The sequence below is a fragment of the Salvia splendens genome, chromosome 21, assembly GCF_004379255.2.
Source record: "Salvia splendens isolate huo1 chromosome 21, SspV2, whole genome shotgun sequence".
Taxonomy (NCBI): Eukaryota; Viridiplantae; Streptophyta; class Magnoliopsida; order Lamiales; family Lamiaceae; genus Salvia; species Salvia splendens.
Window position 1 is genome coordinate 25,697,703 of NC_056052.1, and position 15,870 is coordinate 25,713,572.

The 15,870-nt window shown below is 40.8% G+C and overlaps 2 protein-coding genes across 4 annotated transcripts; both read right to left on the minus strand.

The window, feature by feature from the left end:
* Positions 1-4,351: 4,351 nt before the first annotated feature.
* On the minus strand, positions 4,352-7,709 carry LOC121785372 (fatty-acid-binding protein 2-like). 3 transcript variants are annotated; one of them, XM_042183770.1, is made up of 10 exons: positions 7,356-7,709; positions 6,212-6,574; positions 5,926-6,136; positions 5,732-5,807; positions 5,552-5,654; positions 5,325-5,393; positions 5,176-5,212; positions 4,968-5,094; positions 4,836-4,880; positions 4,352-4,735 (listed from the first exon to the last, which is right to left on the minus strand). In XM_042183770.1, exons 2-10 carry the CDS (start codon positions 6,454-6,456, stop codon positions 4,638-4,640), a joined length of 1,011 nt encoding a protein of 336 aa, XP_042039704.1. In that variant the 5' UTR covers positions 6,457-6,574; positions 7,356-7,709; the 3' UTR covers positions 4,352-4,637. The 3 variants fall into 3 exon arrangements, with proteins under 3 accessions (XP_042039704.1, XP_042039707.1, XP_042039706.1); XM_042183773.1 differs by having other exon boundaries at positions 6,212-6,578; XM_042183772.1 differs by having other exon boundaries at positions 6,212-6,657.
* A 2,692-nt stretch (positions 7,710-10,401) lies between these two features.
* Positions 10,402-14,063, minus strand: LOC121785001 (guanine nucleotide-binding protein alpha-1 subunit-like). Its single transcript, XM_042183322.1, has 13 exons — positions 13,624-14,063; positions 13,435-13,507; positions 13,305-13,342; positions 13,117-13,206; positions 12,885-12,962; positions 12,663-12,770; positions 12,448-12,549; positions 12,169-12,224; positions 11,573-11,707; positions 11,274-11,367; positions 11,125-11,184; positions 10,967-11,046; positions 10,402-10,897 (listed from the first exon to the last, which is right to left on the minus strand). The coding sequence occupies exons 1-13, from the start codon at positions 13,714-13,716 to the stop codon at positions 10,720-10,722; spliced, it is 1,185 nt and encodes a 394-aa protein (XP_042039256.1). The 5' UTR covers positions 13,717-14,063; the 3' UTR covers positions 10,402-10,719.
* Between the last annotated feature and the right edge of the window lie 1,807 nt (positions 14,064-15,870).

Sequence of the window (15,870 nt, forward strand, 5' to 3'; positions counted from 1 at the left end):
CGGCATCACCCGATAGTTGAAAGGTGGCGCAAGCAATGCGCTCCTGATCTGTGCACTCCATGACCCTGAAAATACGTTCGAGGCTGCGTATCCACTCTTCGGCTTTTGATGGATCTCCTTGTCCATCGAATTTTGGGGGATTCTGCCTGGAGAACGTAACTATGAATCTTTCTTGTTGAGGCGGGGGTGGAGGTGGTGGTGGCGGTGGTGGTGGAGGTGGTGCCTCCACGTGGGGTTCTTGTCGTGGTTGGCGTGCACGTCTTGGCGGCATTCTGATTCAATATCCAAAAAAGTGTTACTACAATTCTCATCCAAAATTACCACTTTCTCAAAATTTTCTTATAAAACCTTCATGTAGTATAAGATGCAACACATAGGATATAAATCAAAATCAAAATTCTCATTAAAAGAAAGAAGGCCAACATTGTTCCCAAGAGCAGATCGTACAGAAAGCAAAAACTGAAAAGACAACGAACTATTCTAATTCTAGACTACGACTCTATCATCCTCATCCATAGGCCCTTCCTCCGGGTCTTCGTCGTCGTCCTCCTCGGAGTTCCCTGGCAGAGCCTCCTCATAAACATCTTCATACCCTTGTTCACCCTCGTACATGCTCACATACTTGTCCTGATACACGACCCTCTCTTCCACCTCCTGTGGGGGCTGCTCCTCTCGAGAGTCCACCAGTGCACAATACACGGCTTTCCGAAAGCCAGCCATGTCACCCACCATGTCATCGGTAGCGGGCTCATGCCACGTGTACCTCCTCGCCGTTCTTTCGGCCCACTCCTTCCAGCTATCGGGAAGCAAATCTATTAGCTTCTCAATGCCGTCATGCTCTGTCACTCCGAACTCCTGAGCTGCCCTCCAGAGGGTGTCGAAGTGTGCCACGAACTCGATCAACGGGACATGATCCTTCTTCCGGTACACTCTATAATCTCTGAGCACCCTCTGTGCCCTAAGTCTATCGCGATCACTCCGTCGCGGGGTTCGGAACATACGCGCCATCTATAGAAAAACAGAAACAACCGCCTCGCGTATAAAAACAGAGTACATAACCGAAGAAGAGAGAGAGAGAGTGTATGCACGTATCGCTGTTCTAACCCAAACCCGCTGGTGTTCAAAGGCCAAAAGCTCTTATCTATCATAGGTCCAAGAAGCACTAGTGAAATTCTATCACGTCTAAGTTCAAACATTCAAAAGGCCAACACATACTCACATAAAAGCTCACATCAACATTCACGTCATCATATCATCACACATCAGCCACATGCTTTCATATAAGTTCATCATACATCAACAGTTCATAACACCATAACAGTTCATAACTCAAATAATTTCCAACTTTTCCACATCACGTTGTACCCTTCCACAAGTCTCAACATTTACTTAAACTTTACATAAAACATTTTCAACACCAAAATCACAATTTCCTCCACTTCCATATACTTTCCAAAATTTCGAAATTTTCATTACCTCATTTCTGGTTGAGTGCGATGAGTCGGATGTTGAGCCAATGACACTTTTGAAAACTTACCCCAGTCAGAAAAAGATTTTTTTTTTTTGGGTCCAGAGCAGAAAGAGAAAACCTGGCTCTGATACCACTCTGTCACGCCCGCATTTCCTAAGGATAGGAAGTACGGTGGACCGCGACTAGGGGGGGATAAAGAAGCGGGGAAGAAAGGGGGGGGTAACAAGAATATTTGACCCAAAACATTTAATAAAAGGAAATTCAATTCAAAACAAAGTACTGTGACGACATTCTTGAGTTAAAGTATTCAGAGTTTTAAATGAAAACATCGTGACGGTTTACAAGCAGCGGAAAAGACCCAAAGACAGATGATGCCGGGTATGACGACACGACACCATCCAAAAGATAAAAACACACTTTGGCTTTAACTGCTCAACATCCGTCATCCCCATCGTCGCTCAACCTGCACATTAAGAAAACAACATGCAGGGCTGAGTACTTATGCACTCAGTGGACACACGCCAAAAACATAGTTTGTCATGCCATAACAGTGTAACATTGGGGTTTTGAGTATAATGAAAATAACCCAAGTACACAAAATACATTTCATAAATTCGACTGCGCAGTCATTTTCCGATATTGCCACCCTTATTCCCTCAATCATACACTATCTGATCCAAACCATGACAAGGGGCGTGGCCACACCCCAGGTCATCTAGACCGGCCAACTTGCTCTCAGATGGCACCCAGTCTCGTGTACACTAGCCTGAGGGTTCGCAGCCCAACAGACCCGAATTCGATTAAACATATGTGGTAAACCACTTCAGATAGGTTTCAAAACAAAATAATTGGCAAGACAAACAGTTCACCTCCATAAACATTTCCGGAACAAAGTCCGTATTTAAAGATAACCCACATAAAAGTAGGGTAGAAAAGCCCACCTCGATTGCTTAGCTTTTAAAACAGTTCCCTTCAACCACACTTTCCTCGAAAAAGATCACCCTTTTGAAAGATAAATAATATCATGATTAGAGTCAGAAGAGACGAGACTTTAAACGACAATGCATGATTCCTACGTGGACGACTTCAACATCTAGCACGTTACACGTACATACACTTAACAACATATTACAAAACAAACACACAAAGTCACACGTTCGAAACACACCCCGCACGCAAACGACGTACCCAAAACGCGCACACGACACACGAACACAGCACTCCAAGTCCTGGCATACCCTTACTGTGCAACGGCTCACTTGGCTCGGAAAAGGTTCGGAAAAAGCTCGGAAAAAGGATCGGCGTCTCGGCCTGGCTCGGTGTCTCGGCCGCCTGGCTCGGCACCTCGGCCGACCGTCTCGGCCGACTGGCTCGGCACCTCGGCCGACCATCTCGGCCGCCTGGCTCGGCACCTCGGCCGCCTGGCTCGGCACCTCGGCCGACCGTCTCGGCCGCCTGGCTCGGCACCTCGGCCGACCGTCTCGGCCGCCTGGCTCGGCACCTCGGCCGCCTGTCTCGGCACAGCTCGGCACCTGTCTCGGCACAGCTCGGCACTTGTCTCGGCATAGCTCGGCACCTATCTCGGCACAGCTCGGCACCTGTCTCGGCACAGCTCGGCACCTGTCTCGGCTCAGCTCGGCACCTGTCTCGGCACAGCTCGGCACCTCGGCCGACCATCTCGGCCGTCCGGCTCGGCACCTCGGCCGACCGTCTCGGCCGCCTGTTCGGCACCTCGGCCGACCATCTCGGCCGTCCGGCTCGGCACCTCGACCGACCGTCTCGGCCGCCTGCTCGGCACCTCGGCATCTTATGCTCGGCACCTCGGCCGTCTGTTCGGCACCTCGGCCATCTGTTCGGCACCTCGGCCGCTGGTTCCGTGTACACTCACTTTCCTTCAACTTCCGATTCTCAAACCCTATACGACATTCCCACCACGCATTCTACGTCCCAAAACACACCCAAACACCTGGGATCATCCCTTCAAAACTCCCCACCAGCCTGCCCTAGGCTGAACCCAACAACTCTCGGCCAACACACACGAAAACTCTCGAACCAAACACTGATTCCTCCGAGCCATCTCTTGGCCAAACACACCCACATTCAACACAAAAACATAACACTCAGAAACCCAACCATTGCACATGAAAACATCACCCAGAACACACCACACGCAGAACTGCGCAGTTTACTTGCAAAAATCATAATAAAATCATACGACATCCAATGAAGCTGAAAATTACACACCACACAGAAGACACACCAAAGTTTATACAGTTAAAAATTCGTACCAAAAGGAGGTCGTTTGCTCAGTCAAAAAGGGGTCGGAACCCACTGTCAGTTATCACCGAAAACATGTTCAACACAAGTACATAGCCACAAATCCTACTCAACATCTAACCCATCCAAAAACGTCCTATATGCATGAGTTTTCGAATTAAACAAGGGTTAGGGGTTACCTTCCCCGGATGGTTCAAACGAAACGCAAAAGCTTTACTTCCTTTTCCGACTCCGATTCACGACGAAGGAGGGTATCACCTTGAGGAATTCAAGACGATGATGAGAGGGAGTGAATGAAAAAGATGAGAACCGAGAGGGAGAAGGAGAGAGGGAGCTTACCGGTGTTGAGAGCAATTGCAAGAGAGAAAGGAGAGAAAACGATGTGGGGAGAGATTGGAAAGGGAAAGATGTATCGGTTAAGAGGGAGTGGGGGAGGTTGAGAAATTAGTGGGGAGGGGGTGAGAAACCGAGAGAGAGAGAGAGAGAGAGAGATTTAATTTTAATTAGGATTTTTAAAAACATGGCTTAATTAATTATTTAATTACATTTAATTTGCCTAGGTAGAAAATACCACATCCACAACAATCAAATAAACACAAAATATTTTCCACACCAAATTTTAAACACAAAAACATAGAAAAGAATTTCATCCTTAATTAAAAGAATAAAATTCCACAAATTTTCGGGTATTACACGAAAATTTCGATATTTTTCGCCCCTAAGAGCCCCGGTATATATTCTACGGTATATAGGGTTCGTTCGATATAAGCACATGACTAATGAGTTGGATAGCAGCGCATATATACCTAGCAGACGGTATAAGCGACAGCTCCATTGAGCTCGTTGTTTCTGAATCTAGATGCAAGTATTTAGGCTTCGTTGCCCTACCTCAGCACATCCTGATGAGACTCGCTACATTTTTCCCGATTTCTTCTTTCGTTTGCTCACAAACAGGGATTTGTCCGAGGTACATGTCAAAAAAGGCCCCTGGATACATAAAGAAGCGAAATGAAACTTCTTCGTCTTATCATGCATAGATGGTTCGTGTTAGACAACGAGTTAGATGTTATCGTTCAAGCACACTTACTGCAAAGATCATTGCTCTGCACTGCTCCTATGGTATTCCCTTCAACTGCAAAAGGAAACATCACGTTGTCAATAGCTACTAATCTCACACATTGAATAAACGAAGAATCAAGAAACGACCAGTGCTCGTCACCTTCTGTGATGAGGTGGCTGTCAGCTGTTCTCCTGAAATTGATGGTTGTGCCCACGCGTAAAGGAATATTCTGCGTGAATATGGAACCAAATTCTTGTAGGCAGCTAAAATCAGCTTCCGGATTGGCCTAATGAAGACGAAAACACTCGTTCATTCAAGTGTACGAAAATCAGCATTGTGACCGAGCAACGTTGGAAAAGACCTTTACCTGTGATAATCTGGCTCGGAGAGACTTCTCAAAAACACTACAAGAGAATTTGGAATTGAATCAGAAGCATTGAACAATTATTTTCTGCACTAACGTCTTAGTTTATGCGTCTCGTTATATTTCATTTATCACAACAGCAGTTAACTCACTCTCTCACGGTGTTGATTTTGATCCCGTTGCAACTGACCACAACCCTAACTGTCATGTTGATATCTGACCTGCAGCCACATCCATCAAACATGTTAAAAACGACACATATTGGAAGCAAACCGTCTACACTCATAATGATGTCAACTTAACTAGGAGAAAATACCATGGAGACATACCAAGAACCAAGTATTTAATGGTAAAAATGTGAGAAACGGTTCTAACGAACCTCAGAAGATCCTGGTAAAAATCTTGGCTCTTCTTCAACTCGTGCCCCGGGATGCAAGCATACTTCGGACCCAATTTCTCACAGACATCAAATGGATGAACATCTGTCGAAAAAACATACTGTATTAAATAAATCAACTTAATTAACTTCAAAGGAACGAACGGTTGGTCAATGACTTACAGAAACCAAATGCATAGACTTTGAGAGATTTGATTCGTATAATAGTCATAGTTCTCGATCCAGTTCCTACGAGGATCTGATGTTTGGAAGTAACCCGAGAAAAAGTTAATGAACAATTTCATAGTACTACTTTGCAGTTTGCAGCATTCAAGGATTTTTTAGTAAAAGTAAAAGGCTATTAGGCTTCTTTCTACCTCAGGTGTGAAACCGGAATTACTTTCCCCCGATATACTATTGTCCAGTATCGATGGAAACTCCACACCAGTTCTGGCCTCGGTCGTCTTAGCCCAAGCCAGACTCTGTAAATAAAGATCACTGCAGGGTCCACATCCTCGACTTTCAATCTCACAATGTTTCTGCTCCGTAGAGCCAGTCTCCAACGGAATAGCAAAGACATTTGTTGAGCTACAAGAAAACAGATACCTTTACGGTTTCTTGAACATTGGAAAAAGCATTTAAAACTCAGCAAGTCGAGCTTACACATTAGCCAATGGTGGCAACAATGCAGCCCCCAACGAAAGCATGGGAAACGTTTGAAGCCATTGAGCCTCTTTCGACAGTTGCTTCAAAGCAAAGCTCGATATCTTATTAACCGCTACCGGGATTGCAGATATCCTGCTATATCTCAACTTGCTTTTCACGTTGACATTGGGGCCACGGGCGCACCATATCACTAGAGCCCCAGCGAATTTCGACATACAGCTGAAAGCTTCTTGGAGGGCCATGCTCCCAGGAACCAAAAGATGTCTCGAGTTGTCAACCAGCAATGTAATGTGAGAGATCCAATGAGCCCCCAAGTTAGGAGGCAGAATGGGATCGATAGGGAAAATTCCACCTAAATTCCCGTCTGATTCGGCGAAAAACAACCAATTAGTTCCAATTTATCGAACGACAAATGTATTGATTACCAACTGCAAGCTCTTGGCCTAAAAGTGACAACAAAACTTGCATAAGTTATACTAACAATCAGCAAATCATGGTAATTTCAAAGATCAATGACAAGTTTGCAGTCTCAATTGCAAGAAAAAAGCCAATGTTTGAAGAAGGCAAAGAGTAATCTTCAAGAAGTTAACTGCTTTTTTCCCAAATAAATTAGCAAAATCTAAAGAGGGCAAAGAGTAATCTTCAAGAATTTCCAAGATTATGACATCAATAAGGTGAAATGCAAGAAAATTCAAAATACTATGAAAAATACTAGTACAAAGCAATCAAACACGAAAAAGAAAAGGTCAACATATAGTATTAACTGGCAAAAAATTCTAAAGAGGCAAAGAGCAATCTTCAAGAATTTCCAAGATTGTAACATCAATAAGGTGAAATAGTGAAATGAAAGAAAATATGAAATACTCTATGAAAAATACAAGGCAAAGAAACATGAACAAGAAAAATCCAATAAACACCTAATCATGCAACAAAAAATCAAACATGATAGCTTAGATATTGATCTGTTATGACATGTAATTCTTCAAATACTAAATTCATCAAAACTCAATCAGAATCACAACCATGAATCAAGAAGAACAGCAAACAGGCATCAACAACACATCATCACCAAAATACCAAAACCACATTGAACAAATCAATCGAAAAAGAAGAAAGAAGAAAGAGAGGAACATTATGAAACCTGGAAAGTGGCCTAAAAAGTAAGCTCAAAAAGGGAAGATGAAGAACAGTTTTTTACAGCAATGAGCTTGAAAACTCGATCAGGGCTCTTGTTTGATCTCGCCAAGAAACAGAGGGAAGTCGAGACTTAATGCTCTCCTTTTGAAATACCCCTTTCGGCAAAAATGGGTCTCACCCAGATTTCTATTTAATAAAAAGATTTATTTTTTTTACTAATTGCATTGTGTCTCAATCGTGTACTTTTCTGGGCTCTCTCTCTGTTTCCGGCCGATCTTATCGTTCACATTCATTCATGCTTCCCCCTTAGCCACCTCCACGTCACTTGGATTCTTACTTAGATTCCTCGTTTCCTATTTTTATTCATATTAATTTAAATCATAAATTTATGATTTGGACGATTAATACCTAAATGTTTGAGCACCTTTTAATTGCCAGCTATCTCATGTGAACAGATGAACTAATCACAACACGCTATAATTTTTGGTCTAAACCGTCCAAATTTCCAACTTGGCGTCCATTAACAAAATTCCTAACTATGTTGACTTGTCTGCTCTTTATACGCGGGAATTCATTCATAAACCCACGCCAACGCCAACGCCAACTAATTTGTATTCATATAAAAACACGGAAACTCATATATTGATTACTTAAACGATATTATCTATTCATAGAGAAAACATCGTTTGGTTGAAAAAATGTATAAATCACTCATTAGCGACCAAATATTTTATCATGGGATAGTTGCGAATAAATCCAAACTTCATTGTTTTTTTACTAGTTTTAAAAGTCATGAGACAGACATGATTTTGACCAAAACTTCTGATTTTCCATACAATTTGCCCTTTTGTGCTCGCTGGGACGGACGGCGACCGTGCCGCTGGCGCTGCACTGCTGTCGCCGCTGCAGCACTCCCGCCGCTGGCACGGCACTGCTCGATGCATCGAGCACGTCCGTGCCGCTGAGCAGGCTACATGGCGCGTTTCTATAGGCCAACGGATTATCCGTTGGAAATTCAATTTTTTTAAAAAAAATAAAAAATAATAACAAAAATAAAAAAAATTCAGATTCCCAAAAATATGGTCGTTTTATTAAAGTTTTTCTGATTTTTTTTTTAATTTTTTATTCCCAAAATCAGCTATAAATACACACATTCATCATCCATTTTTCACATCAAATCATCTCACATTCATCTCTCATTTATATTTTTCATATAACTCATCTGCATCTTCATCTCTCACTCAAACCCTCTCAAATGGATTTCACCTATATCATGGCTGAAGCGGAGCGCGAAGAACAAGAATACCATGAACAATATCATGTCGTCTATGAAGCCTATGTCGCCGCCACTACCCCCGCCCCTCATCCTCGACCAACTAGATCAATTCGCCGCTACATCCCTCGTGACCGGGAGGGAGACAACGAAAGGCTCGTTGCCGACTATTTTTCCGACCAGCTGCAGTTTTCGGAAGATTATTTTCGGCGCCGTTTTCGCATGTCAAAACGGTTGTTTATGCGTATTGCCAATACATTGTCCGCCCGTGTGGAATACTTTCAATCAAGTAGAGACACAACCGGTCGGCAAAGTCTCTCGGCGTTGCAGAAATGTACTTGTGTCATCCGACAACTTGCTACTGGGCAAACAGCTGACCTCTTCGACGAGTATTTGCATGTCAGTGAGTCAACTAGAATCCTATGCCTTAAAAATTTTTGCGACGACGTTCTGCTTTCGGTGAGGAATTCCTTCGGGCACCCACCACCGATGATTGTCAACGGTTGCTTCGTCTTCACGAAACAGTCCACGGTTTTCCCGGTATGCTTGGCAGCATTGACTGCATGCATTGAAAGTGGAAGAATTGTCCGACTGCTTGGAGGGGGCAACACTTAAGCTGCCACAAAGGCGGCGGCCCAACACTTATCTTTGAAGCGGTCGCCGACTACCGCCTATGAATTTGGCATGCATATTTGTATTGTCGGATCCAACAACGACTTGAACGTGCTATATTCTTCACCACTCTTCAATGATGTTTTGAATGGTGTAGCACCGGCGATCGACTTCACCGTCAACGGAAATGCATATCACATGGGTTACTATCTCGCCAATGGTATCTACCCAAGGTGGTCGACTTTCGTGAAGACGTTCAGCAATCCGCAAGACCTGAGACGGGTTCTTTATGCGCAGCGTCAAGAGTCTGCTCGGAAAGACGTCGAAAGAGCTTTTGGGGTCCTTCAAGGCCAATTCAACATTGTGAAGGCCCAGTCTCGGCTGTGGTACGTTAAGAATATCACCGATATCATGTACGCATGTATTATCTTGCACAACATGATTATAGCCGACGAAGGACCGAGGGCGGCTAACTTTTACGACGAGGATGAAGCCGGAAGCTCAACCGCGAAGTCTCCCCCACGCCGAGATGTGCATACGACGCTAGGCGAGAGGATCGAAACAAGAAACACAATGCGCGATACCCGAATCCACACTGAGCTACAAGAAGACCTAATCAAACACATATGGGCGAAATTCGGCCACGAGTAATGAGTTTTTTTAATTTTATGAATTTAATTATGTAATTTTAAATTTTAGGATTTTAATTATGCAATTTTTAATTTTTTTGCAATTTGTAATAGTATTCCGGGTATTTTTAATGCATTTTAATATTGTGAAAATGTTTTTATTTAAATTGAATAATAGAATGGTGGGACCCTTGAGCATGTCATTGCGGAAGAGCTTGGATATGGGTGTTGTGCTATTGCCTAAGAGCGGGGAGTAAAAAAGTAATAAAAGTGGATCCGGGCCCACATCCGTGCTCTTTGGCAAGAGCACGGATGGGGATGCTCTTACATGTGTTTTTACATGTTTAGGAAAACAACCGAATTGGGGTGTAGATAAGATTCAAACGTGACGTTGTACCGAATTTATACATCACCACATGTTGCCTCTCGCCTTTATGTTCGAGTAGCAAATAATTGATGTGTAAAAAAAATATTTCAAATCAATAATAGTCCCCTTATTTATCAGTAAATTGCACCAGAAACAAAACACTGTAATATCAAAGAAATATACATATCATAAAGTGTAAAATCAATGTGATTTACAGCCAGATCACCTCATTTACAGATGATGAATAACAAAGAACAAACAAATGGTGCTTTGTCAATCGTTGTAGTGAAAAAAAATATAATAAAATAAAAATGGGAAGGTCTGTAAGCGAGGAAATGAAATGAACTAAATCACAGATAATATAACCACATTCGAAAGATTCGAATTATGTGACCTGGGGATAAAAGAAGCAGCGGAGCAGCCTGAAGTTGAAACCCCGAAACTCCTTAAGGCATTGATTCTTCGATTTTGTGAAGTTTAGCTTGCATCACAAAAGTCCTGCTTCGAATAGATTTCGCCTTCTCAAGGTCTCGTCTACCAGCTTGAAAGTCTTTTTTACAAGCTTCTGGTCTAAGGCGGTTGTTCTGTAGATCTTGAAGACCCGGTCAACGCGATCAGGTGACGTGCTTTGGAAATACAGCTCCTCGAATTTTTTCTTCACAAACCTGCATAAGAAGAACATTGTTAGGGAAAATTATGGAGAAAACTAAAAAAAAAGGCATGAGAGTGCTTACTCATATGCATGCTCGATTTCTTGTTTCCCAGTTGAAACTGGCTGGTAATCCTTGAACCACTCGCAAGCATTCAACGGAACCTGTGTAAAAGAACATTACGACACAAATCTCATGGAAGTCGTCCGATGCATAAGACCTTCAAAGTCTTGCATACTTACTTTGAGGACCTTCTTTTCAAATAAATCAAATTTGTTCAGAAATAGCAGAAATGAAGTTTTCTGCATGGAAGTGGCAAATATTAGTAAGTGATCATCAGACGCTTCATGGACATAACAATAACGGGCAGTCTTGTAACATCAGATCCAACCTCAAAGCACGGTTGCTTCATGATCCACTCAAAGAGTTTTTTTGTCTCCATCATTCGGTTTTTGTTATCATCCTCGAAGAGAGTTTGATCGTACCTGTAAAACTACAAAATTAACATACTATCGTACGATGTCTATTTTGTAAGAGTAAAATCAATGGCATAACATCAGAAGATGAATTTAGAGGCAATTGAAGAAATGTGTCCTGATGAAATCATGTGATACCAAAACAGCAGTAAAGCGAGTAGTGAGAGAGAATTTTATTTTATTTTCTTGGTAAAAGAGAGTAATATAGTCTTACTCGCTTATAGCAGCACAGAATATCACAGCTGAGACGCCCTCAAATAAATGAATCCATTTTCTTCTTTCATTTTTCTGGCCTCCCACATCAAAGAGACGATATACTTCTCCACTTTTCTTGTTTTCTCCAACTGAGCTGCAAACATATCAATTGTTAGAGAGAAGACAGACAAATTGCTTGGTTCCTTTTTCTTTCTCTTTTAAGTACCATATAACTATTTGGGATTAAGAAATTATCTTCAGAATTTCTAACTACGGAAAAAATGAAAGCTTCAAAGTATTTCCAGAAAAATGACATGGTTTAGTTAGTTGATAAGATTAGATGTGCCTCTAAATTGAATCTTCCGAAACAAATTGTGTGGCTGTGGCTCTGGTTGTGTCTTGTGTCAGATGTCATTTTCATTTATGACATTATCAATTCAAATGGGGTTCACTAAGAAACTAGTAGCTTAAGAACCATTGAAAGTGTGTTTCAACTTTCAAGTTTCAACCAAGAAAAAGAAGACGTGTTAAGTTGGTGATAATAAAGCATGAAGGAACAAACATATTACTACAATATAAGTTTTTGTACATGGAGAGAAGGATGGCAGAAATCACCTGAACTGGATTTCTACAACACCGGTTGTCCGAACCCTGGCATAAAGAACATCTTCCTACATCACGACATACATAAAACATATTTTTTTTAAAGTACATGATTGGAAAAAACAATTGAACATAAAGTACATAGGGAGTACTAATATTTACTAGGAAAACTTTTAGAACACTTCGAAAAGAACAGTGAGATGATTTCCAGTAGATCAGACAACCTACTCACATAGTTATATAAGGGAGAGATGGGAATAATAAGCATGCCAGCCTAATGTTCATGGATACCTTAGTAGGAACATAGTCTGTATCAGACAGTCTTTGTAAATTTTCCATAAAAAATTGAGCGCAATCTGGAAGTTGAAGTTCATTACCACGGACGTATGTTTCCTGCCAACGAGGGTAGTACACATGAATAAGTAAATCTAAAAGGATAAAATGAAACCCAGAGCGCATATTCAGTTGAGGACTACTTCAAACCATATACAACAAGCACGACCAACCTGTATGGCACTATCTCTCCACAGAGTTCCAATTTCACGTGCTATCTCCTTGGTTAGAGGTGGATAATTCAACCTACCACCAATTTCTGAAAATTTCTCTCCAATTTCCTGAAAGAAAATTTGCAACAAACATCTTCAGAGTTGTTCAATCTTTATCTGGTTTCTAAGACAATGAAAATCAAGTACTTTAAACCAGGGTTGTCATGAAACAAACAAGCAGACCTTATTTTCATCAGATACAATGAACTTTGAGGAATCTTCTGAGCTTTGAGATAATTCCTTCGAACCATCATATAATATCTGCCAGAAACAATACAAAACTAAGCATGATTTTCTCGTGCAACTTCAACACATACGATGCAACAACGTTATTTCAAAAATTTACACATCCTATCAATCAACTGCAATATGAACCAAAGGGTAACAACCAACACACCCGTTCATATATTCATACTTTTATTGTGTGATAAACATTGGCATGGATGACTGGAGTGTAGCCTTTCAGCTCAGCCTCATCGAACCCGCTCTGAAACAGAAGTTTTATCTGCAATGCATTTGGACAATTACCTTTATGAGTGAGCTACATATAAAAACAGACATTATGCATTAAATCTGACCTTGATATAGAAACGATCATCATACCTGCTTGAAAATAGTGGACTTTCCAGAATCTCCAGCGCCTTTAGGAAAAATCAGTAAATGTCAATAAATGCAGATTAGAAATCGAACATACAAGAAGAAACCCAAGTTAGAGTTTTCCATGCATCGATACCAAGTAACAGAAGCTTCTGAATATGCTTCTCAGCCTTTGTTTCTTGCTCAATTCGCCTTTCAATTTCTGCAGTCTGACAATCCAAACGGCATAAAACATCAACACCAAAATACAAACAATCCACAAATAAACATATACCAAATCGCACTGTAATTCAACAAATTTGAAAGTTATAAAAGCTCCATTAACCTGCTCATTTTCCTCAGGATCAGCTGGACTGTGCCGATGTCTACTGCAGAGTGACCCCATACTATCTATTAACGTACACAACACAAACACCATATGACCTCAATCCGTAAACCAGCTCAGTCACCAATTCCACCGTCCAAACCTCCACGCAGCTCCATTCCTCACCAATTGCACCGAAAGGAATGACGTCGGCGGTGGAAATTAAATATCAGCTCATCTGCAGCTCGATATGCGTCGGCGAGTGGATCCAGTGTTTGATTCAGCTCCTAGTTCAAATGGTGAAGCTGTCAAACGGCGACGCGGATCTGGCGGAGGATAGAGCGGATACCAGAGCTTGTAGCAGCGGCACGGCGGAAATGGAGGTGGCCGCGGCGGCGATCGGCGGTGGAAAGAGGGGTGGAGGTGAAGAAGGGTTTGGTGATAGGCTCAATCCATCTGATAGATCAGGCGGTTTTAAGCTTTTTGACCAGTCAAACTATCAGTCAACTTTTTGACCGATTAGGATATCCAAATTGTGATCTAAGTCGTGTGTTGGTCTAGTGATAAAATTAGTATCGTATGTGAAACCAATTGTCTCGGATCTGGTCTATCGTAATTCGTAACGCGACCATCGAGTCCACCTAAATCGGGATATGGATTTGGATCAGGAAAAAAAATACAAATTGCCAAAAAAATCATCAAGTTCGATCGATTTTCGGACAACAAATCCAGGGTAGTACTCTTTTCGTTATTGAATAAATGAAAAAATTATTAGAATTGTGTATAATTAACTATTTTTAAAATTTGTACAATTGACCAAAAATTGATCAGATTTTAGGAATTTAATTGTTGAACGATAAAAATTTTCTTTGAATGACTCATCAATATAAAAATACATAGGTATGTAGCGTATAGGAATTGGCGAATTGCATTGTTACATATCGTAAATAGCACGGTGCTAATTTAATTACAATGAAAGAATAGTAAGAAACCATACTATGATGTGATGAAATATAAATCAAAATTCTATGAATTGTGTCGCATTCAAGCGGATGCAATTATTATGTCACGGAAACTTTATTTCGTTAGAATTTGTGTTGCAAAAGCTAAGAATGCTTTATATTGAAAGCAATCTAAAACGAATTTGATGAAGTAACGTCTATTTTTATTTTACTCACACAGCAACCTTCATTTTGACCACCAAACTGAGAAATTTTTTTTTACCTTGGATCATTAAAATTTATGATGGATGAATTTTCTTATTTAATGAATGCAACATTAGGATTCGAATAACATAACGATCAGTTTCATTTAATTACTATTTTTGTAATTGCAGTTAATATTATTGTAAATGCAATAACTTTATGCATACGATTATTGATAGGTGGGGTAAGGAATATTTTAGTAGTTTCAATATTTGCTAATGAAAAATTGTACTATTGTTTTGAGTTAGAGTAAACTCTTTTTTTTCAAATTAGAATTGGTTCGAGTCTCTAAGTTTCTGCTTTAGATAAATCTCTCTTTGTGAGTTAGAATCGGTTCGAATCTCTTAATTTCCGAACAAACCTACATATCAATTCAAGAAGTTGGTGAAGATGAAAAAATAACAAAATAAGGAAATATTTGGATCAATGTAAATGTGAAGCAATTCAATAAGAAATATTGTGCTTCATTTTAATGGAATGGGATGTCAAAGTTAATTCCTAATTACTAGCTAAATCTAAAATCTTAACGAAGTAGTCCAAATAAGACTTTTGTTACTATAATGGTTATCTAATTTTGGTAACAAGAAACGTAGTTACCATTATGTAATACTACTATAGAATATCAAATGGCAATATAATTATGACTATAGTAGAATATAGTACTCGAACGACTAGTTCTTCATAAATAGTACTCCCTCCGTCCCGGACTACTTGCACTTATTTCCTTTCTCGGCGTCCCAAGTTATTTGCACTCTTTCCATTTTTAGTAAAAAATTTCACCTACAGCCTCAATTGTTGACTTTGCTATACACCCATTCCTTAATCTCCGTGCCGAAAAGAAAATGTGCGAGTAGTCCGGGACGGAGGGAATAGTAATAAAAGTGTTTATGAAGTACTACATGTGAAAGGGGTGATAAGGTTAAACTCTCATTTGGTCAAATGCTCAACTCATCTTGATTGCTTAATAGGGGTAGACTTGTCATCCCAGAGTGTCTTAAATTGAATTGACCTGAGATTATTCGAGATTAATTTTGTCACGTGGAAAAGCTAAGACTAATCATAC